The 17,850-nt window shown below is 37.1% G+C and overlaps 1 protein-coding gene across 4 annotated transcripts in view; it reads left to right on the plus strand.

The window, feature by feature from the left end:
• The window catches only part of mino (glycerol-3-phosphate acyltransferase mino), a 228,361-nt gene that overhangs the window by 158,223 nt on the left and 52,288 nt on the right, over positions 1 to 17,850 (plus strand). For all 4 annotated transcript variants that reach the window (XM_081734695.1, XM_081734696.1, XM_081734694.1 and 1 more), the window contains one exon: positions 3,346 to 3,504. In XM_081734695.1, coding sequence (XP_081590821.1) covers positions 3,346 to 3,504 — 159 coding nt within the window. The remainder of the gene's footprint in view (positions 1 to 3,345; positions 3,505 to 17,850) is intronic.

Here is a 17,850-nt window from a genome sequence, read left to right on the forward strand (position 1 = left end):
ATGGACTTTCCACTAACAGTGCCAGAACTGCTGAATGACTTGGAAGTCATTTTTTCTATCACAAAACTGAAACAATCCTGGACGTTGAACAGTACACTTGGTTTAATGTACAACTTATGCCAAAGCCGTCGCATTTCGATTCAAAATGTGACTTTTAACCGAATCCACTTTCGTTATGCCGCTTACAGCACCATTTATTGATACACTTTGGAACATGTTTTTTTCTTATGCCATACCGTTTTCCCTTCTTCAAGCATATTCAGTTCAAATTTGAAGTCATTCTGACCATTTTTTTTTACAGCGTCTTGAAAGTGGGACTTTAATTATAATCACCCTGTATGTTTATTAGATTTGACAGAAAAAATTCTGAAATCGGATCCATCATTTCTACTTTCCCTGTACTTATTAACCACATGTTTAGTGCAGTTTAGCTCGCTGTTTGTTTTATACTCTTTCGGTGTATTATTCATATTTGTAACATGAAACTTTATTCTGTTGTACACTCATGTCCAAAATGTTTGTCGCATATCTGTAACTGTCTTCTTGTAAGAATATAATTTGATGATGATTTTTCAGGGTACTTTTAATACTGATAATCGGGATGTGTATAATCGGGAAATGTGTATTTGTGGTAAATTTCATAGGAAAAGAATTATAAATACGAAAATTAGAATGAGTAAAACAAAATGTTGCTAAATGGACAAGAAAGTTTTATTTTTGTTTTATTGTTCTTATTTATTGCTCTTTTGACATGAAGTTTGCCACATACATGTCTTTGCCGATTATACACATACTAACATTATAAGAAATACCGAGCGAATTCGTTATCAAATTATATTCCCACAACAACATATTTATAGACATGCGACAATAATTTTGGACATGAGTGTACATCCACGACGACAAATATCACGGTGATACGATAAACAACATAGTAGTCGCCTCTAGCTTACATGTAAATATAACTTTAAAAGCTTATAAAAAAGATGGTTGAAAGTTAGAAAGATTGAGTTTTCGTTCTATACGAGGATATGCATAAAGGATACTTAAATAGTAAATGAGAGTTTCATTATTTTTGAACGTGATTGTACAATCCGCGGCAAAAAACCTGCAACATGAGGATGTAAGTTTATTGTGAAACTACGCCTAATAGCACAGGGAATGAACATAACGTCTAAGTGGAACGAATCACGCCAGCATAAACCTCGGCCTCCTCCCGTGCACACTTATTTTGGGGCAAAAGACTTCGTCATTTCACAATTAACTTATATGCTCATGTTGCAGGTTTTTTGCCGCCTATTGTACATTTGATACTCTATTGATAAATACCATGTTGCACCAGTGGTAGTTACTTTAAATATTGGAGTTCCTCCAGCAGGAGCGTCATTTCAGATTTTGCTTTGGGGGGGAGGCAAAACCCTTCGATATTAGTAAAATTTCGCGTTTTTCACTCATTTATTACTACTCTATTGATAAAATCTATATAAATCTCACTCAGGGGGGGCAAATGCCCCTTCCTGTCCCCCCTAAATGACGCCCCTGTCCCCCAGGCGAAGTTCTTGATATTTTCACTTTTAATGCAGAAGACCCGGCTTCAGTACATCTGAAGGTTTTGTAGAGTCTGGAAGATTTCTCTTTATGAGACGATAAAAAGCAACTTCAGCTTAGAAAGTTTCACATTAATATAGGGAAAGGAGCGTACTGAATGTGACCATTATCATATTTGTTCAACTGAACGACACATTAATGTTCTTGTATGAAAGAAAGAAAAACAAACAAAAAGATTGTACTTTTGCGTTTACCAGTTCAACAGAAGGCTCTCCTTTCCTTCTTAGCCATAGTGAGTTCGTTGTTTTCCGCTTGTGATACCTTAACGTCAAGAGAGATAGGTGATAGTGATGAAAAACTTCAATCTTCTTTCCGTAGCAAGAATCCGATTTCACAAAACACTTCTCTACAATCTCGGGTTTAAGAGAAAAAATATATAACAAAATTTGGAAATCTCAGATGAAAGGCAAAATATTTAATTTCCATTTTTTATAAAATTTCTTCCTCAGGGTCGATTTTCACACAATAGCCTGTAATCCAATGTAGGATTTGTGGAGAATATTTTTTGCACAGAATTTCAATGTTTATAGATTCAGGAGCGGTTTCGATCTAGTGAGAAGTGAATCAGTGGGTTTACTCTATAATAAATATAGATTAAATGATGAAATCCTATATCCATTTTTTCACTTTTTCCAGAAATCAAAGAATAACACTGAAGTTTCTCTTTTTAATTTTCTTGCACAGGTTGACATTCAAAAATCCGGAAACTTCCGGACCTGAGGAGAGTCGGATTTTCGAAAATGCCGGTTGTATATGATTAGGGTTGCCATATTTCTCCGTTGTAAATACAAGGCACATCTAGTTTTTTTTTAAAAAAAATTAAGTGATTTTGACATTTAAAAATTAACTTCTTTAACAGTACACTTAATTACTTCACCATTTTCATTAGTAGGTAGTTCATGAACTTCAAAGCTATTTCTAACCCCAGTTGATATGTAACAATCTTTCTTAGTGTACTTATATATTGATTTGAAAATTCTTAGCAACTGTTTATCTCCCAACGCTTGTAAATAAGTACACTGCCGATACTAGTAAGCAAATACAATATAAATGTGTGTTCTGTACAATCTTAACACAAGACAGAAAAATAGATTATGAAACACCGGAAGTTTGGCAACTTCAGTGGCGGATCCAGGGGGCAAAAGCCCCCCCTTCCAAGAAGAGGAAACTTTCTCCCAGAGTTTGGACCTCTTAAAAGTAGAAGTCTTCCAACCCACCGCACCCCCAGAAGTCCGTCCTGGATCCACTCCTGGGCAACTCTTTATGTACTGTGTATATTTAACAGAAAATAAGTACCTTTGCAGTCCTTTAAAAAAAAAAAGGAAAATTAAACATGACCAAATGAAATGGTATGTTCACGAACTAAATAAAACAGTTTTACAGAATTTTAGTCCAAACGAATAAACTAGTTCTACGAACTTTATTTCAACTAAGTAAAATAGTTGCTCAGATTACAGCGCCATCAACACTTAGACAGCGCGTCCAGAAAATTGCTGAGTGTCAACGCGGGAAATTTGAAAATGCTCCCCCAAATTCATGCCAGAAATCTGAAAAAACCAAATATTGGAGTGTCAACACACACACACACACACACACATATATATATATATATATATATATATATATATATATATATATATATATATATATATATATATATATATATATATATATATAATTGTTTTTCATTGTATATAAAACAAATGAGAATATTGTGTATTTTGTTGTTTCTTCCAGGATTCCTTAGTAGACCAAACAATCCAGTCGTTAGGCGTCCAAAATGTTCTGTTGGTCAGTGGGCAAGATAGCATCAATAGCTACTTCACCAGGAAATTCTGTCACTTGATCCATATATACCATATGAAGAACTTCCATTTTCCACAAGTTGCCGGAACAGTATGTATTAAGTACAGATTATATTTAGGATCTTAATTCATGGTATAGCATGATGTACTATTAGAGAGTTTTATTTTTAGATTATTAGAGATTTGTGTTCTATGATAATTAAAATTGTTTGTGTAACGGTTGTGCAGAAAAAATAATTTGTGTAATCAGGTTTAACAAATTAATTACAGATAACATGTTACTTTTCTTGTTAATCTAGAACAGATCACACAATCCAGTTACTACAACATTTATAAGTGAGGTAATTCACAACACCTACGGCACTTATATTACAAATATACACCAGAAATCCCCAGCTATTATAGAATGAAATACAATGTATTTTCGTATGGTTCATCAAGTCAGTTTACACGGATGAGTTTAAGCTGGCCAGGGCCGGACCTAGGCAATTTGCCGCCCCGTTCAGTTCCATCATTTGCTGCCCCCTTTTCTCCAGAAAGAACAAATCTTAGAAGCCATGATTTTAAATATGCTACCCCATCATGAACAACGAAGGGGAGGGAAAGAGCACTCGCACTCAGAAAGGCCTAAACACTACAAATATCATATCGCTATATCTGTTTTTATTTAAATAATAATGTATTATGTTAGTGAAAGATGAAGCAAACACATCTGCAGAGGAAAGATGGTAATCCTTTTTATAGAATTCAACATGCAGCTTCAATCTCAATATATTAGTTCGCAATTCCAGTGCAACTAACTCTTTTATCTTTATTTCTTGATTTTCCTTCTACATCTGTTAAATTAAAAAAAAAGTGTCCATCTTCAATGATAAGAAACTTGTTTGTGATAAAGAGAAGACTAATTTTCATTTCAAAACCGTGATAACTAACCAAATGGAACAGGTGTTCCCTGCTGTTCGAGAATTGAGTTCTTGTATTTGACAACAATCAAGCAATTTATGCTGGGATTTGCTTCACCATTTGCTTTAGCGCTGTCCATGTGAGCTTAAACTAATGTGACCTAAACATGCAATATGAATGTAGTATTCAAATAGGTCAGCTTAGTAAATTTAACTACCATCATCATGAAGTCGGTTTCCAAGAAGAAATATTTATTTTAAATAATATGGTAATGACAGATTTGGCCGCTCCGTTGAAATGCACGTGTTGCACGTATGGTAGAACCGGCTGCTGTTCCATACGGTTGGAAAACTGGAAGTTAAGCTTTTTTCCGTTAGCTACGTTACTAGATGCAACCGCCTTTCGGAGCCCAGCCGTTTCTGCTAGTCTTGTGGATAGCTCGTTCGTCTTTCGTGGATGTAATCCTGAGTTTGATTGCTGATAGGAGAGAGAAAAAATAAACGCATTGCGGTGGTTCGAATTCCATGTTAAACTGTAGGTGCATGTCTCATGTAACCTCGACGCTGAAAAGGACAATATAAATATTGCTGTACTTGAAAACTCCATTGTTTCTGCAACAATTAACCCCTTGCGTTCCAGGTGTCATTTTCTTATGTGTGTAGCGTAATACCAGGTTTTCATTCACTGTTAAAAGGCTGTCCAGACCGTTATATAGGGCATAGTTATTGTGCAAGCACGAGGATAACATTCACAGGATAGCATATATATATGCATTGTGGAAAATTTAGAATGAAAAAGGGAAATTTTGATGTTCTGAAGGGATTTTAGACTGCATCAGGTTGCAACACTGACCGGAGATCAAAGACAAAGTGTTTCTTTTCTTCTTTCTAATCTCGAACTTGTCAATTGTTTATTGTCAAAACAAACGCATATGTGTCGTAATTGAATGATCCCTTAGGCCTGCCATCTCCTGAGAAAAAACTTTTTTTTTCTGTGAGTAAGATGCTGTCACCTAAGGAGAACTAAGTCTTGTCGTGCATCAACTAAAAAATATCATCATCTCCAGGATTAATACGACCCTTAATAAAGGATACGTTTTCATGACTTCCCCATGGATGTCATTGGTATTTTGCAACGAGTATTTTATGACATCCACATTGATGTCTTTGGGACGCAAGGGGTTAATGTTCGAGGCAACGAGGTGATTATTGAAAGAATTGCCTCGAAATTTGCCCTAAAACATGGCAAAATTTTTACGAGTTTATTAAAGGATCTCGGACAATTACACGTTTACAGTTATTCACCGTCAAGTAAATCATGTTATATAAAACCAATAGGGAATGGCTGAGGCTGAGCATGCTGGAATAATAATAATAATAATAATAATAATAATAATAATAATAATAATAATAATAATAATAATAATAAAAGTACAATTGATGTGGCTGTAAAGGGAAAAATGAAATGAAATGAAATTTTGAGTTTTACGTCCCACGGTTATGCCGGTTAGGCTAAAGGAGACGGTGATAATGAGTAATGGATGAAATGATGGAATGAAGAAAGTGGGAGGAAACGGGAGAACCCCGAGAAAACCCACGTACACGGTGTTTGTCCACCACAAAGTTCATGGCTGTAAAGGGAGTGGTAATGAAATTGTAATATTTCGTTATTTTCAATTGTTGTATTTCACATACGCAGAACAGAGAAGGATCTTTTTACCGTTCAGGATTACAAGCAATAAATAACGTCCTATTGATTTCTAGATTAGAAAACGAAATAATCAGATTGATAAGTTATTAATTACCAATTACATCAAACCTATAGTTATTTATTAATTCAAACTGTGCTATAAATACAAATTCTTTTCAATCAGCTAATTATACAATTTCCTCCTCCATAACCCCCTCCCTTCCCAGGTAAATTTAAAGTGCACACGCGTATGTAAGTAATAACCTTATAAACCTTCCATGAAAGCAATAGACGATATGTCGTGTTACAGAAACATAGGAAATAATGGGCTATTATCAATTTGCCATGAACAGAAAACAACATTTGTTGGAAAGTAATAAACATTTATGGTGCATACTGGAACTCACTCGTTAGTTTAATGAATGCTTATAGTGTTATGTAGACATTATTAATCTCCTTCAATACCTTATACCATTACACATTTGAAAAGCATTTCACGCGTAACTGAAATGTTTCCATCATGAGTTGACCATGAAAAGTGCCTTGACAATAACCTTTTCGTGTTAACTAAGTTGTTTGATCTGGCTTCAAAATAGCTTGACGAAGAAGAAGTCCAAAACAATAATTGTCTTCGTCACGCCAGTTGATACTTGTAGATCACAGTCGTGTTAAGTGACAATTGTTTGAATAGCAGCAATGATCATTCATTGTCAGTGCTGTAAATATTATTCTTTCCATATTCTCTCTCTCTCCCTCTCTCTCTATGTATATATATATATATATATATATATATATATATATATATATATATATATATATATATATATATATATATAAGGGATGGCAAAAAACATGGTTTTCATTGAAAAACCAAAAAAAAACTGTTTTTTTTTTTTGTTTAAACCAGGTTTTTTTGGTTTAAATAATTTGCTCTATATATTCATATCATATATAGACAGAAATAAGTTTGTTTCGCCTTGATGTTATTATGCAACGACCGGGTTATGCTGGAAGGGGTCACATAAGCTTAAAGCGGAATAAAAACCGCTTCTCGAGTTACATCCGAGAGAAATTGTCCTCCATTTGAACTCGGAACCAGGACTAATTGGCCACAAATGCGATACGTCTGCCGACTCACTCACGAAGGAATCCTAATAAAAATACGTTGTTCTGATCTTTACATGCTTCTTAATATAACTGCCAAGAGTCATTTCAGAAGGACAAAAAGATGAACAGTTGCACAAGTGAAACCATTATACAGAATTACATATGGACAATTTCAAAGTACTACGGAGTACAGAAGAACTAATTTAGTTCAAGTTAGTTAACAACGTCTTTTATTGGTCCAAATTAAAGAAATACAACGACTTTATAGGCATATCAGTAAGAAAAGTGAATAAAGATACGAATTATGTGAGTCCACTTTGGCTCAGACTCATTTATACATAAACTAGCAGCGTTCACCCCGCTTCGCTGGGGTCACCCCGGAACGCAATAAACTTTGTTACTTAGATAATTTTTACTTTTTCGCTTTCAAGTGATATGATAAAAACCATAGAAGATTGGAGTAAATGTTAACATTATATCGCCTGTCATTTATGTTAACCCGCCGAGTGACACGGTCATGTGGGTTGCATATAAATACGGTTAGATTTAGCTATGATGATCTAACAAAGGATTTGTACGTTATGGACACTTGAATGGTCAATTATCTCAAGACACTGGTAATTGAAAATTAAAGTGATATGATAAAAACCATCTAGGGTCCAAATCTTAATAACCCCCCAAAAATGAAAGAAATTGGTTCAGCCGTATTAGCGTGATGAGCTAACAAAGGATTTGTACGTTCTCTTTTATATATATAGATAGATACCAAAGATACTTCTCATTTCACTAAATGCCTCTCGTGGGGTCTGTATGAACCCCCTCACACACACACACACAAAAAAAAGTACGGCATTTCGATGTATCTTATCAATAGTAAACATTGAAACGGAACAATATTTAGAATTTTTATTTGATTGCAATTACATAACAATAATAACAACTGGAAAAAAATCACCAATAAACATTTATAAACTTATAAAAAAAACTTGCTTTTGTAGTATAATCTTTTTGAGTAATGAATGGGGAATTTAGGTCTGAATATAATACGAATAATATACGGGAGTGAAACGTGATAACCCATAAATGTATGTTCATCAAGATTTTACAAACACTTACACTTTTACGAACATTTTCCGTTTTTTGGTTTAAACCAGTTGAGTTTTTTTTTTTTTTTTTTTTTGAAAAAAAAACACCTGGTTTAAACTGGTTTAAACCATGGTTTAAACCAGCCAACATATAAATATTTTAGGGTGGGCCGAACTTCAACTTTGTTCGAAAATCGGTTCGGCGAAGCGGTTAAAGGGTGTCTTTTAGTGGGCAAAGTGTACCAAATATTTTTCAGAATTTTTAGTCAACGCCTTCGTGTGCCGCATTCAGGTTTTATGGAAAAGGTATGCAACACGCACTACACGGTACCATATATCACGTTTTTTTGCTGTGTAAAATGCATATATTCTTGATTTTACAGATTCAAACTTAGGAACAGCTTAAAATATACGTCATTCATCTTCCCAAAGCCAACTTATGTGCAGTTTTTCGCTTAAATTGACCAAATTCCATCGCTTAAGGCAAGAATGTTGCTTTTTTCATATATATATATATATATATATATATATATATATATATATATATATATATATATATATATATATATATATATATATATATATGTATGTATGTATATAGCCTAAGACTAGAGTTTGTTTATTTATTGTTGTAATGCGATTCATTATCAACATTCTCGATCATTTATTCTTTGACCAAAATAACCCAGAACTCACTACGAGGAGGTAACTGCACTTCGAGTTCCACTCTCCCACCCTGTTTAATTTTCTGCCATGACCTTGTTGTGTTCTCACTTACTAGCTTTACTTTTCTAGATGGCATAGTCTTTTCTCGATCCAAATTTTCGTATTTCCTTGCGAGAAAGCAAGGCACAGCGTCTGAATCCGTCGTGATTTTCCTGTCCACACACGGATTGAGAACAGTGATTTATCCAGGATTTTGAACTTAGGGGGGTGTTCAAAAAACCTAGGGGGGTGCAATCTTGCATTAAGTTCGTATACTATTATCATCTTTTTAATTAGCGTTTTTTTTAAAAGGTTTAAAATTCGTTGATGCAACGAACGATTGCATTTGATTTCCTTCCTCTGCCAGAGCCAATTAGCGTCGATTTTCTTATGCTTGGCGTGACATCGTTGGCAATCAGTTGATCAAGCATTGTTGTGACGATCACAGCCGTGTAAAGGTTGATTTCCACGGCACGTTAAGCCGTGATCTTACTTTTTCATGCTTTGCTTGAAAATTTATCTTGTCGAATGTAAGTTGTTTTATGCTATTGGCATTTAAAAACAAGAATTCAAAATCTTTTAAAAATCAAAATAGCAAGATTTTTAATGGTGTCTTCGCGTTCTGCGTAAAGGCCCTCCAGCACTTTGTAGAAAATATTTTAAATGATTATCTTTAGGCGGAACGAGAATTCCCATTGTGCCTAATCTTTCGAGACGAGGATTTCCGTCCAGGGAGGAATTTCTTCAGGAGAATTTTTCTTTAGTAATCGTAACAGTTCTGTAAGAAGAATAACTATTTCTTTAAATTTTGTCATAAATTTTAGATGTCATTCTACTTGTTCTCGGAAAAGTGACTAGATGCAGTTCTGTTATTAACAATGTTATTCACATCTATTTCAGTAAAAAATGAATGTTATTTTTAAAAAAAGCTACCTGCAGAGAAATGGAAAATTGATTGACTCAGTTGCAAGAAAGCCGTTTGATATTGTAGCTGAAATGAAGATAAAATGGACTTACTTCGGTCTAGTATGAAGTCATTTCACAACAAAATTTTATTCAGTGTTCCAGTAGTTCACCTCCAACTTGCTAAGGCACACAGTCAGGGGCGGCTCTAGGATTTTAATTTTGAGTAGGCTTGCTTCCTCGCGTATGGATACATATGCACATTTGATTGATTAATAACAAAGGAAATTACTTTTACAGTAGTGGTTGATGCTATTTATTAAATAATTATTTATCGTTAATATAAAAAGTGGAAAATATATTTTCTCTTTATTGTATCTTTTAGTGTTTATATATTTTTTCAAAATATTTGGTTAGGCCCGTGCCTACCCGGCTTTCCCGCTCAAACCGCCACTGCTCGCAGTACGTTAAAGGTGCCACAGTTCACATCCTCAAGACATGTTTGGCCATATATTAAGCAAACAATGCAAAAGGATGCGTAAAGGTGTAACCACAATATTTTATGTCACGACCCCCTCTCCCCATGAAATCCTGGCTAAACGAACTAATATACTGTATATTGCCAGTAAAATAGTTTAGAACGATCCAACCCCTGGTGTGATAACCACAGTGTTTCGTCACGGAACCCCCCCTCCCTATTACGAAATCCTGGTTACGTGCCTGCAACCAGTCAAGATTAATTACTTTTTATTTTACCAAGAGCGCTTCCTCGCACTTGTCGAGCTTTCTTCGGATGGATTCCGAAAGTGTTTTTGGACCCGATGTTCTCCCGCCCGCCGAGATATCTTATTAAGTGAGCAAGCGGTAGTTCATTTGCGTGAAGAAGGCAAACGATATATTGAAAACATGTTAAACCTGGCTCTTCCACTATTGTTAAGTGTTTTTCTACGATTTGTTGTCGATGCGAATGTTCTCCGTTTTTCGCTTGCGTTAGGCTTTGATCTTTTCTGCCTTCGAAGAAGACTCCTCTAACAGATTTTCCGGCTATGTCGTCAATTTCTTGAACAGCATCGCTGAATTTTCTCTTTTCCCCCCTGATCTTATTTTTATCAATAACAAGGTCTTTGCGCTCCGTTGAAATGACCCCTGCATCTTGAAGTGCTGCACTAGCGTTTAGTGCAATGGCCCGGAGAAGAAATAGCTGCGTTTCCGTACCATACCTAAGTAGTAGAGCGAATGGTGCGTTTGGTGACGCAAGCTTCTCAATCCGTGTGTGGGCAGGAAAGTCACGACGGATTCAGACGTTGTGCCTTGCTCTCTCGAAAGGAAATACAAAAATTTGGGTCAAAAAAGACTATGCCATCTAGGGCGGAACTCGAAGTGCAGTCACCTCCTCGTGGTGAGTTTTGGATTATTTTGGTCAAAGCAGGGGTAAGAGTGCGGGATAACGTGGCAGGACGTTGTCCCTCACTTCCAGAAAATATCTGTGATATCTCCCACTTTCTAAAAAACTTACAATGGGCAAAGATAGGCACGGGTGCGTCATGCGTCCCCCTATCTTTTCAGATCCACTTTTACCCCTGGGTCAAAGAATAAATGATCGAGAATGTTGGTAATGAACTGCATTACAGCAAAAAATAAAGAAATAAACTCTACTCTTAGGCTTAAAAAATAAATAACTCTTTTATACATACATGTAAAAACGCAACATTCTTGCCTTGAGCGATGAAATTTGACCAATTTAAGTGAAGAAATGCACGTAAGTTGGCTTTGGGAAGATGAATTGCGTATATTTTAAGCTGTTCCTAAGTTTGAATCTATAAAATCAAGAATATATGCATTTTACACAGAAAAAAAAAAGTGAAATATGGTACAGTGTAGTGCGTGTTACATATCTGAAAAATATTTGGTACACTTTGCCCACTAAAAGAGACCCTTTAACCGCTTCGCCGACTGATTTTCGGCTCGCCCTTATATATATATATATATATATATATATATATATATATATATATATATATATATATATATATATATATATATATGATGTGCAAAACTTAAGAATAATGTGAAAATACATAGACAACAGTTTTGAAGAGTATGGTAAATGCATATAATTTATCCTGTTACACGTACCTGACTCCTTAACACGCGTAACTCCCGATGTTGCCACTTGGTGATGCTATATACACCCACTGAACGATGATTGGTGATGAGCGGTTTCAACACGCAAGCACTTGTGTTCGAGATGTTAGAGACTTGTGAGGCAAAACTGCATTACTTGACCTAGTGCCAGCGTAGGTTTAGGAGAATGGCGCAAAGAGACCGTATTGATGATGTTATGCGTGGAAGAATTATCGTGCAACTCGAGAGGGGTCAAAACCAGATGGACGCGTCTCGTGAATTGGGTGTCCCACAAAGTGTGATCTCGAGGATCTGTCAACGATTCCAAAGGGGTGAAAACGTCTCTCGGAGGTTCGGCGGAGGTCTTCCAAGGAGCATCAGTGACCAGGAAGACCGTTACTTACGTCTAACTGCCAGGCGCAATAGACACAGCACCGCCTCAGATCTCTCTAGGGACCTTGCAGCTGCTACAGGAACGTCAGTGTCAAGATTTACAATGTACAGACGGTTAGCTGAGGGTTATATGCCAGAAGACCAGCAAGGTGTGTTCCATTGACCCCACAGCAAAGAAGAGCTCGGTTGAATTGGTCCAGAGAACATCACGCATGGACCCGAACAATAGCGTCATGTCCTGTTCACAGATGAATCCAGGTTCAGTCTCACTAGTGATTTTCGACGTGTGTTCATCTGGAGAGAACCAGGAACACGGTTCTTTCCAGCTAACATGACTGCTGTAGACCAGTACAGGGGCGGCGGAATTATAGTATGGGGTGGGATCATCCTGGGGTCCCGTACAACTCTGCATGTCTTCCCACGGGCTACCGTCACTGGTGCAATGTATTGGGATGACATCTTGGTGGACTTGAACCCCATCGAGCATGCCTGGGACATGCTTGGCAGGCGAATTGCATATCGTCAAATGACTCCAAGATCCATTCCTGAGTTTCGGGAGGCACTTGTACAGGAATGGCAAAACATACCCCAGCCACTTCTTAATAATCTCATTCTCAGCATGCAATCACGTTGCGGTGCATGTGTTGCAGTGCGGGTCGATCAGACATACTATTGATGTCCTGTATCTTACGCTTAACCCTCGAAAACCACATTGGTCTATTTCCGAATTTTTCCATGCCCGTGCATTTTCGTCTCTGTTGACCATCCTGTGCATTCTCTTCCAGTGTTTTCGGACTGTATCCATTTGCAATTCCACATTCCAATAATATATGGCTGATTCGCCATTCTCTGAGTGCAATAAATCATGCAAATAACATTATTCTTAAGTTTTCAGATGAGTGTATATATCTGAAAACTTAAGAATAATGTTATTTGCATGATTTATTGCACTCAGAGAATGGTGAATCAGCCATATATTATTGGAATGTGGAATTGCAAATGGATACAGTCCGAAAACACTGTATATGCGGATTAGGGATGGCACCGAGACCGAGACTAGTCTCGGTATCGTCTCGGTCTCGTCTCGAATTAACGAGACGAGACCGAGACCGAGACGGACTTTTATATACCGAGACGAGACCGAGACGGACTTTTACATACCGAGACGAGACCGAGACCGAGACAGACCTCTATAAATCGAGACGAGACCGAGACGAGACCATGGTCAGTCTCGAAAGTCTCGGTCTCGTCTCGAATATTGATAGTTATTTTGCCTTTACTCAAAATTTGTTTCGTTGCTGTATGAGATAATATGGGATCGGTTGACTGATGTACCTGTACAGTGGTGTATTTAGGGGGTAGGTATAGGGCTCAAGCCCCTCCCGAAATAAATTTGTAATCATTTTTTCGCATTGCACAACACAAATGTTTGTTACCCGTTCCTCAAGTCTCTCCCGAAAAAAAATCCACTGCTGTTGTATATAATCTTCTCTCTCTCTCTCTCTCTCTCTCTATATATATATATATATATATATATATATATATATATATATGTGTGTGTGTGTGTGTGTGTGTGTGTGTGGTGGCCCATTTTAATCTTTCCATGGAAATATCTCGAAAACGGTTGAACATAAATGAACTGAACAAAAACTAAAATAAGAAATACCATGGGGCAGATCGAATGGCGATGTCATGGTGCCCCGAGGCCGCTCTTCAAGGGGGCCCGGGGCCCAACTTTAAAATCATAACGGAAACATGGGTCGAGTGACACCTCCTTCGATAGGTCTTTAAAAACTAAAAAGCGATGTGGCAAAAGATTTTTCATGTCGGTCACCGTATTCAAATAGCCCCCAAGATATGTTACCAGCATCAGATGAACGTCCACTAGCATTAATATGAAAACGGTTGAACATAAATGAACCAAACAAAAATTCAAATATTAAATCCACGGGGCAAATTGAATGATGCTGTCGCGGTGTCCCCCAGGGCCGGCCTTCATGGGGGCCCAGGCCCAACTTAAAAATTTTAAACGAAAATATGGGTCAAATGATACCTCGTTCGATAGATCTCCATACACTAACCAGCGTTTTGGCAAAAGATTGTTCATATGGGTCACCGTTTTCAAAATGGCCGCCAAGAGATGGTGCCTGTATCAGATAAAACGTCCAGTACCACTAATATGAAAACGGTTGAAGATAATAACGGATAAACAGAATAAAACTCGTATAGGAAATCACAGAGGGTATTTATCATTCCAGGACTCGAAAATGTTGCAACAGAGGAGAAGATGCCTAGAGTAAAAGTGCCATAATGCAAAGGAGGAAATCTAGTTTCTAGAAAATCATCGTTCCAACGTCCTCCGTAAGTGGGTGAAGCGGGACGGGAAGAAACGGTGAAATTGCAAATGAGAACCTTAGTTTTTGCAAATTGTATCTACACAACAAAATTATCTGAAGTGTGATTTTATAACAAATAGGTGTCTAAAAAGGTAGGTAAAATTCTTGTTAAATATTACTTTTCATTTTGATTGCAGGCAATGATTTATGCAAAAATGAATCAACTGAAATGCGAAACCAATTTGTCGAACAATGCAATTTTAGAACAACGTGTACAAATGTTGGTTTTGCTCAAAAGTCGTTTGCACAGTATTGGTTCATTACTTCATTACAGTACCAGTCACTTGTACACCCAAGTGTTTTAGACAAGCCATACCTATTGCAAGTAAAAGTGGGGTTCTCATTTAAGATTTTACCATTCATTTCCGTTTCACCCACTTACGGAGGGAGATCGGAAAGATAATTTTCTAAGAATTAGATTCCTCTTTTGCATTATCTCACTTATACTTTAATAATCTTTTTCTCCGTTGGAATGATAAATACCTTCTGCGATTTCCTATACGAATTTTATCCTATTCATTTATCTCCAACCGTTTTCATATTAGTGGTACTGGACGTTTTACCTAATACAGGCACTATGTCTTGGCGCCCATTTTGAATACGGTAACCGATATGAAAAATCTTTTACCACAACACTTTTTTAGTTTATAAAGATCTATCGAACGAGATATCACTTGACCTATGTTTTTTCCATTGACAATTTTGAAGTTGGGCCCCCATGAAAGGCGGCCTGGGGGTCACCACGACATCATCCGACTTGCTTTATGTCATTTTTCTGTTTCACTTTTTGTTCTGTTCATTGTCACAACTCTGTTTAGTGTTTGAAGGTCTATCGAACGAGGTATCACTTGCCCCATGTTTCCATTTAAAATTTTAAAGTTGGTCCCTGGGCCCCCATGATGGGCGGTCCTTGGGAACACCGGGACAACACCATTCGATGTGCCCCCATGGCTTTCCTATTTGAACCTTTGTTTGGTTCATTTATGTTCAACCGTTTTCATATTAGTGCTACTGAACAATTAACTGATACAGGTAACATAATTATCTTGGCTGCCATTTTGAAAACGGTGACCGATAAAAAAAAAAAAAAAACTTTTGCCACATTCCTTTTCAGTTTTTAAAGGTCTATCGAACGAGGTGTCACTCGCCTGGGGGACACCATGACATCACCGTTCGATTTGCCCCATAGTATTTCCTATTTGAGTTTTTGTTCAGTTTATTTATGTTCAACTGTTTTCGAGATATTTCTGTGGAAAGATTAAAATGGGCCACCCTATATATATAAGGCGCGGATCCAGGATATGATCAAGGGAGGGGCTAAACCATAGTTTGCCTCTTTATTCAGTGTAAAGCAGGATTGAAGCTCATTTTATTCAGTGTAGCTATACCTGAGCGTTAAGGGGTTATATAGCCCATATAGCCCATGCTGGAAAGACTACACCGCTGAGAAAAATGAAATCTTTGAGTTTTACGTCCCATGGTTATGCCAGTTAGGCTAAAAGAGACGGTGATGAGTAATGAATGAAATGGTGGAATGAAGAAAGTGGGAGGAAACGGAGGAACCCCGAGGAAACCCACGAACACGGTATTTGTCCACCACAAAGTTCACTTGGCGGAGATTGGGATCGAACCCGGGACCCCAAGCACCAAAGGTGAACGCTCTACCACTGAGCCACTGCGGCCCCATGCACTGTTGAGAACTCAGGAATAAGCTTAATCTGTGTTACAGAATTTGATATATGCTTATATAATACATTACGACCTTATAAACTTGTATAAGAAACAGAAGTGAAACGCGAACTATACGAAACATAAGACTTTGAATCTAACTTGTTTGGTGATCCAACCCGAGACCACAGATAGCAAAGATGAATGCCGTAGCTCCCACCATAAGGTTAAGGAAGTGCCTGTTTTAAAGTGTCATTTAAACACTGAGATGTGAAACGGTACTAAGGCAATTGATCAATTTGAAACAAAATATATGGTAGTAATAATTTTACTCTATATGTTACGATAATGAACGTTATATTCTGTTTTTAAAATGGCAATCAAAGTAGAGTGTTTTGGATAATAACTGAGAAATTGTAAAATTTAAATTTCGGTACGATTAAATACATTCGTGCTGCTATGTATTGCGTTATCCGTTAGGAGGTATTAAACAATTCTGATTCAAAGGAAGTAAATAAACTACTGTATAGTACTGAAGTTAATTTAATAGAGTTTAATTGTATAGGCAGTACTAAGGCTATTTGAGACAAAGTCAATTGCTGAAGGTGAAATATGGGTTACTATTAGGCTTTTATCCCAGGTATGTTATATATACCCACTGATGATTGAACCCGGAACACACGCATGGAAAGCATTAGCCCTAGCAATTTAGCTAGGAAGAAATACATCATACCATAATTCTGCCAAGAATGAAGGCAAAAAGTAAGAACCGGAAACAACAGACTGTACGATAATAATACTTTCACAATTTAAATTTCATACTATTTATTTCGAGACTTTCGAGACGAGACCCGAGACGAGACCGAGACTTGGCCTTCGAGACCGAGACCGAGATCGAGACAAGCATCTGTTGACCGAGACGAGACCGAGACCGAGACTGCGATTTTTGACTCGAGACGAGATCGAGACCGAGACCGCTACTTATCAACCGAGACGAGACCGAGACTGTACAAAGTCTCGTCTCGTCTCGTCTCGATACCATCCCTAATGCGGATCCAGGATATGATCAAGGAGGGTGCTAAACCATTACACATTGTAGCCTATATATATTACGAATTAACTAACTCTGTGGCCTATGGAATCCGAGGTTTAATGCCGCGTTCATAAAAGCTTTGTATTGGCTTTTGTCCTTAGTAATTGGATCCAGTTTGTACTTTGTATTCCTATTTCTGCGAGATCCATCTTAATATTGTCCTCCTATCTGCGCCTAGGTCTTCCTAATGAACGTTTTCCAAATTGGAATTCCAGTACAAACTTGGAAAGTGTTCATATTTTCTTCCATTCTGGTTACATGACCTGTCTACCTGAGTTTCCTAAATTTGATCACCCTAACAATGATGATGACCCTTATACTTTTGTTAAGAAGTATAACGGAATCCAGTGTAGAAAGTCAGATCCAACGAC

Source organism: Thermobia domestica, chromosome 12, assembly GCF_964235325.1.
Source record: "Thermobia domestica chromosome 12, izTheDome1.hap1.1, whole genome shotgun sequence".
Classification (NCBI taxonomy): Eukaryota; Metazoa; Arthropoda; class Insecta; order Zygentoma; family Lepismatidae; genus Thermobia; species Thermobia domestica.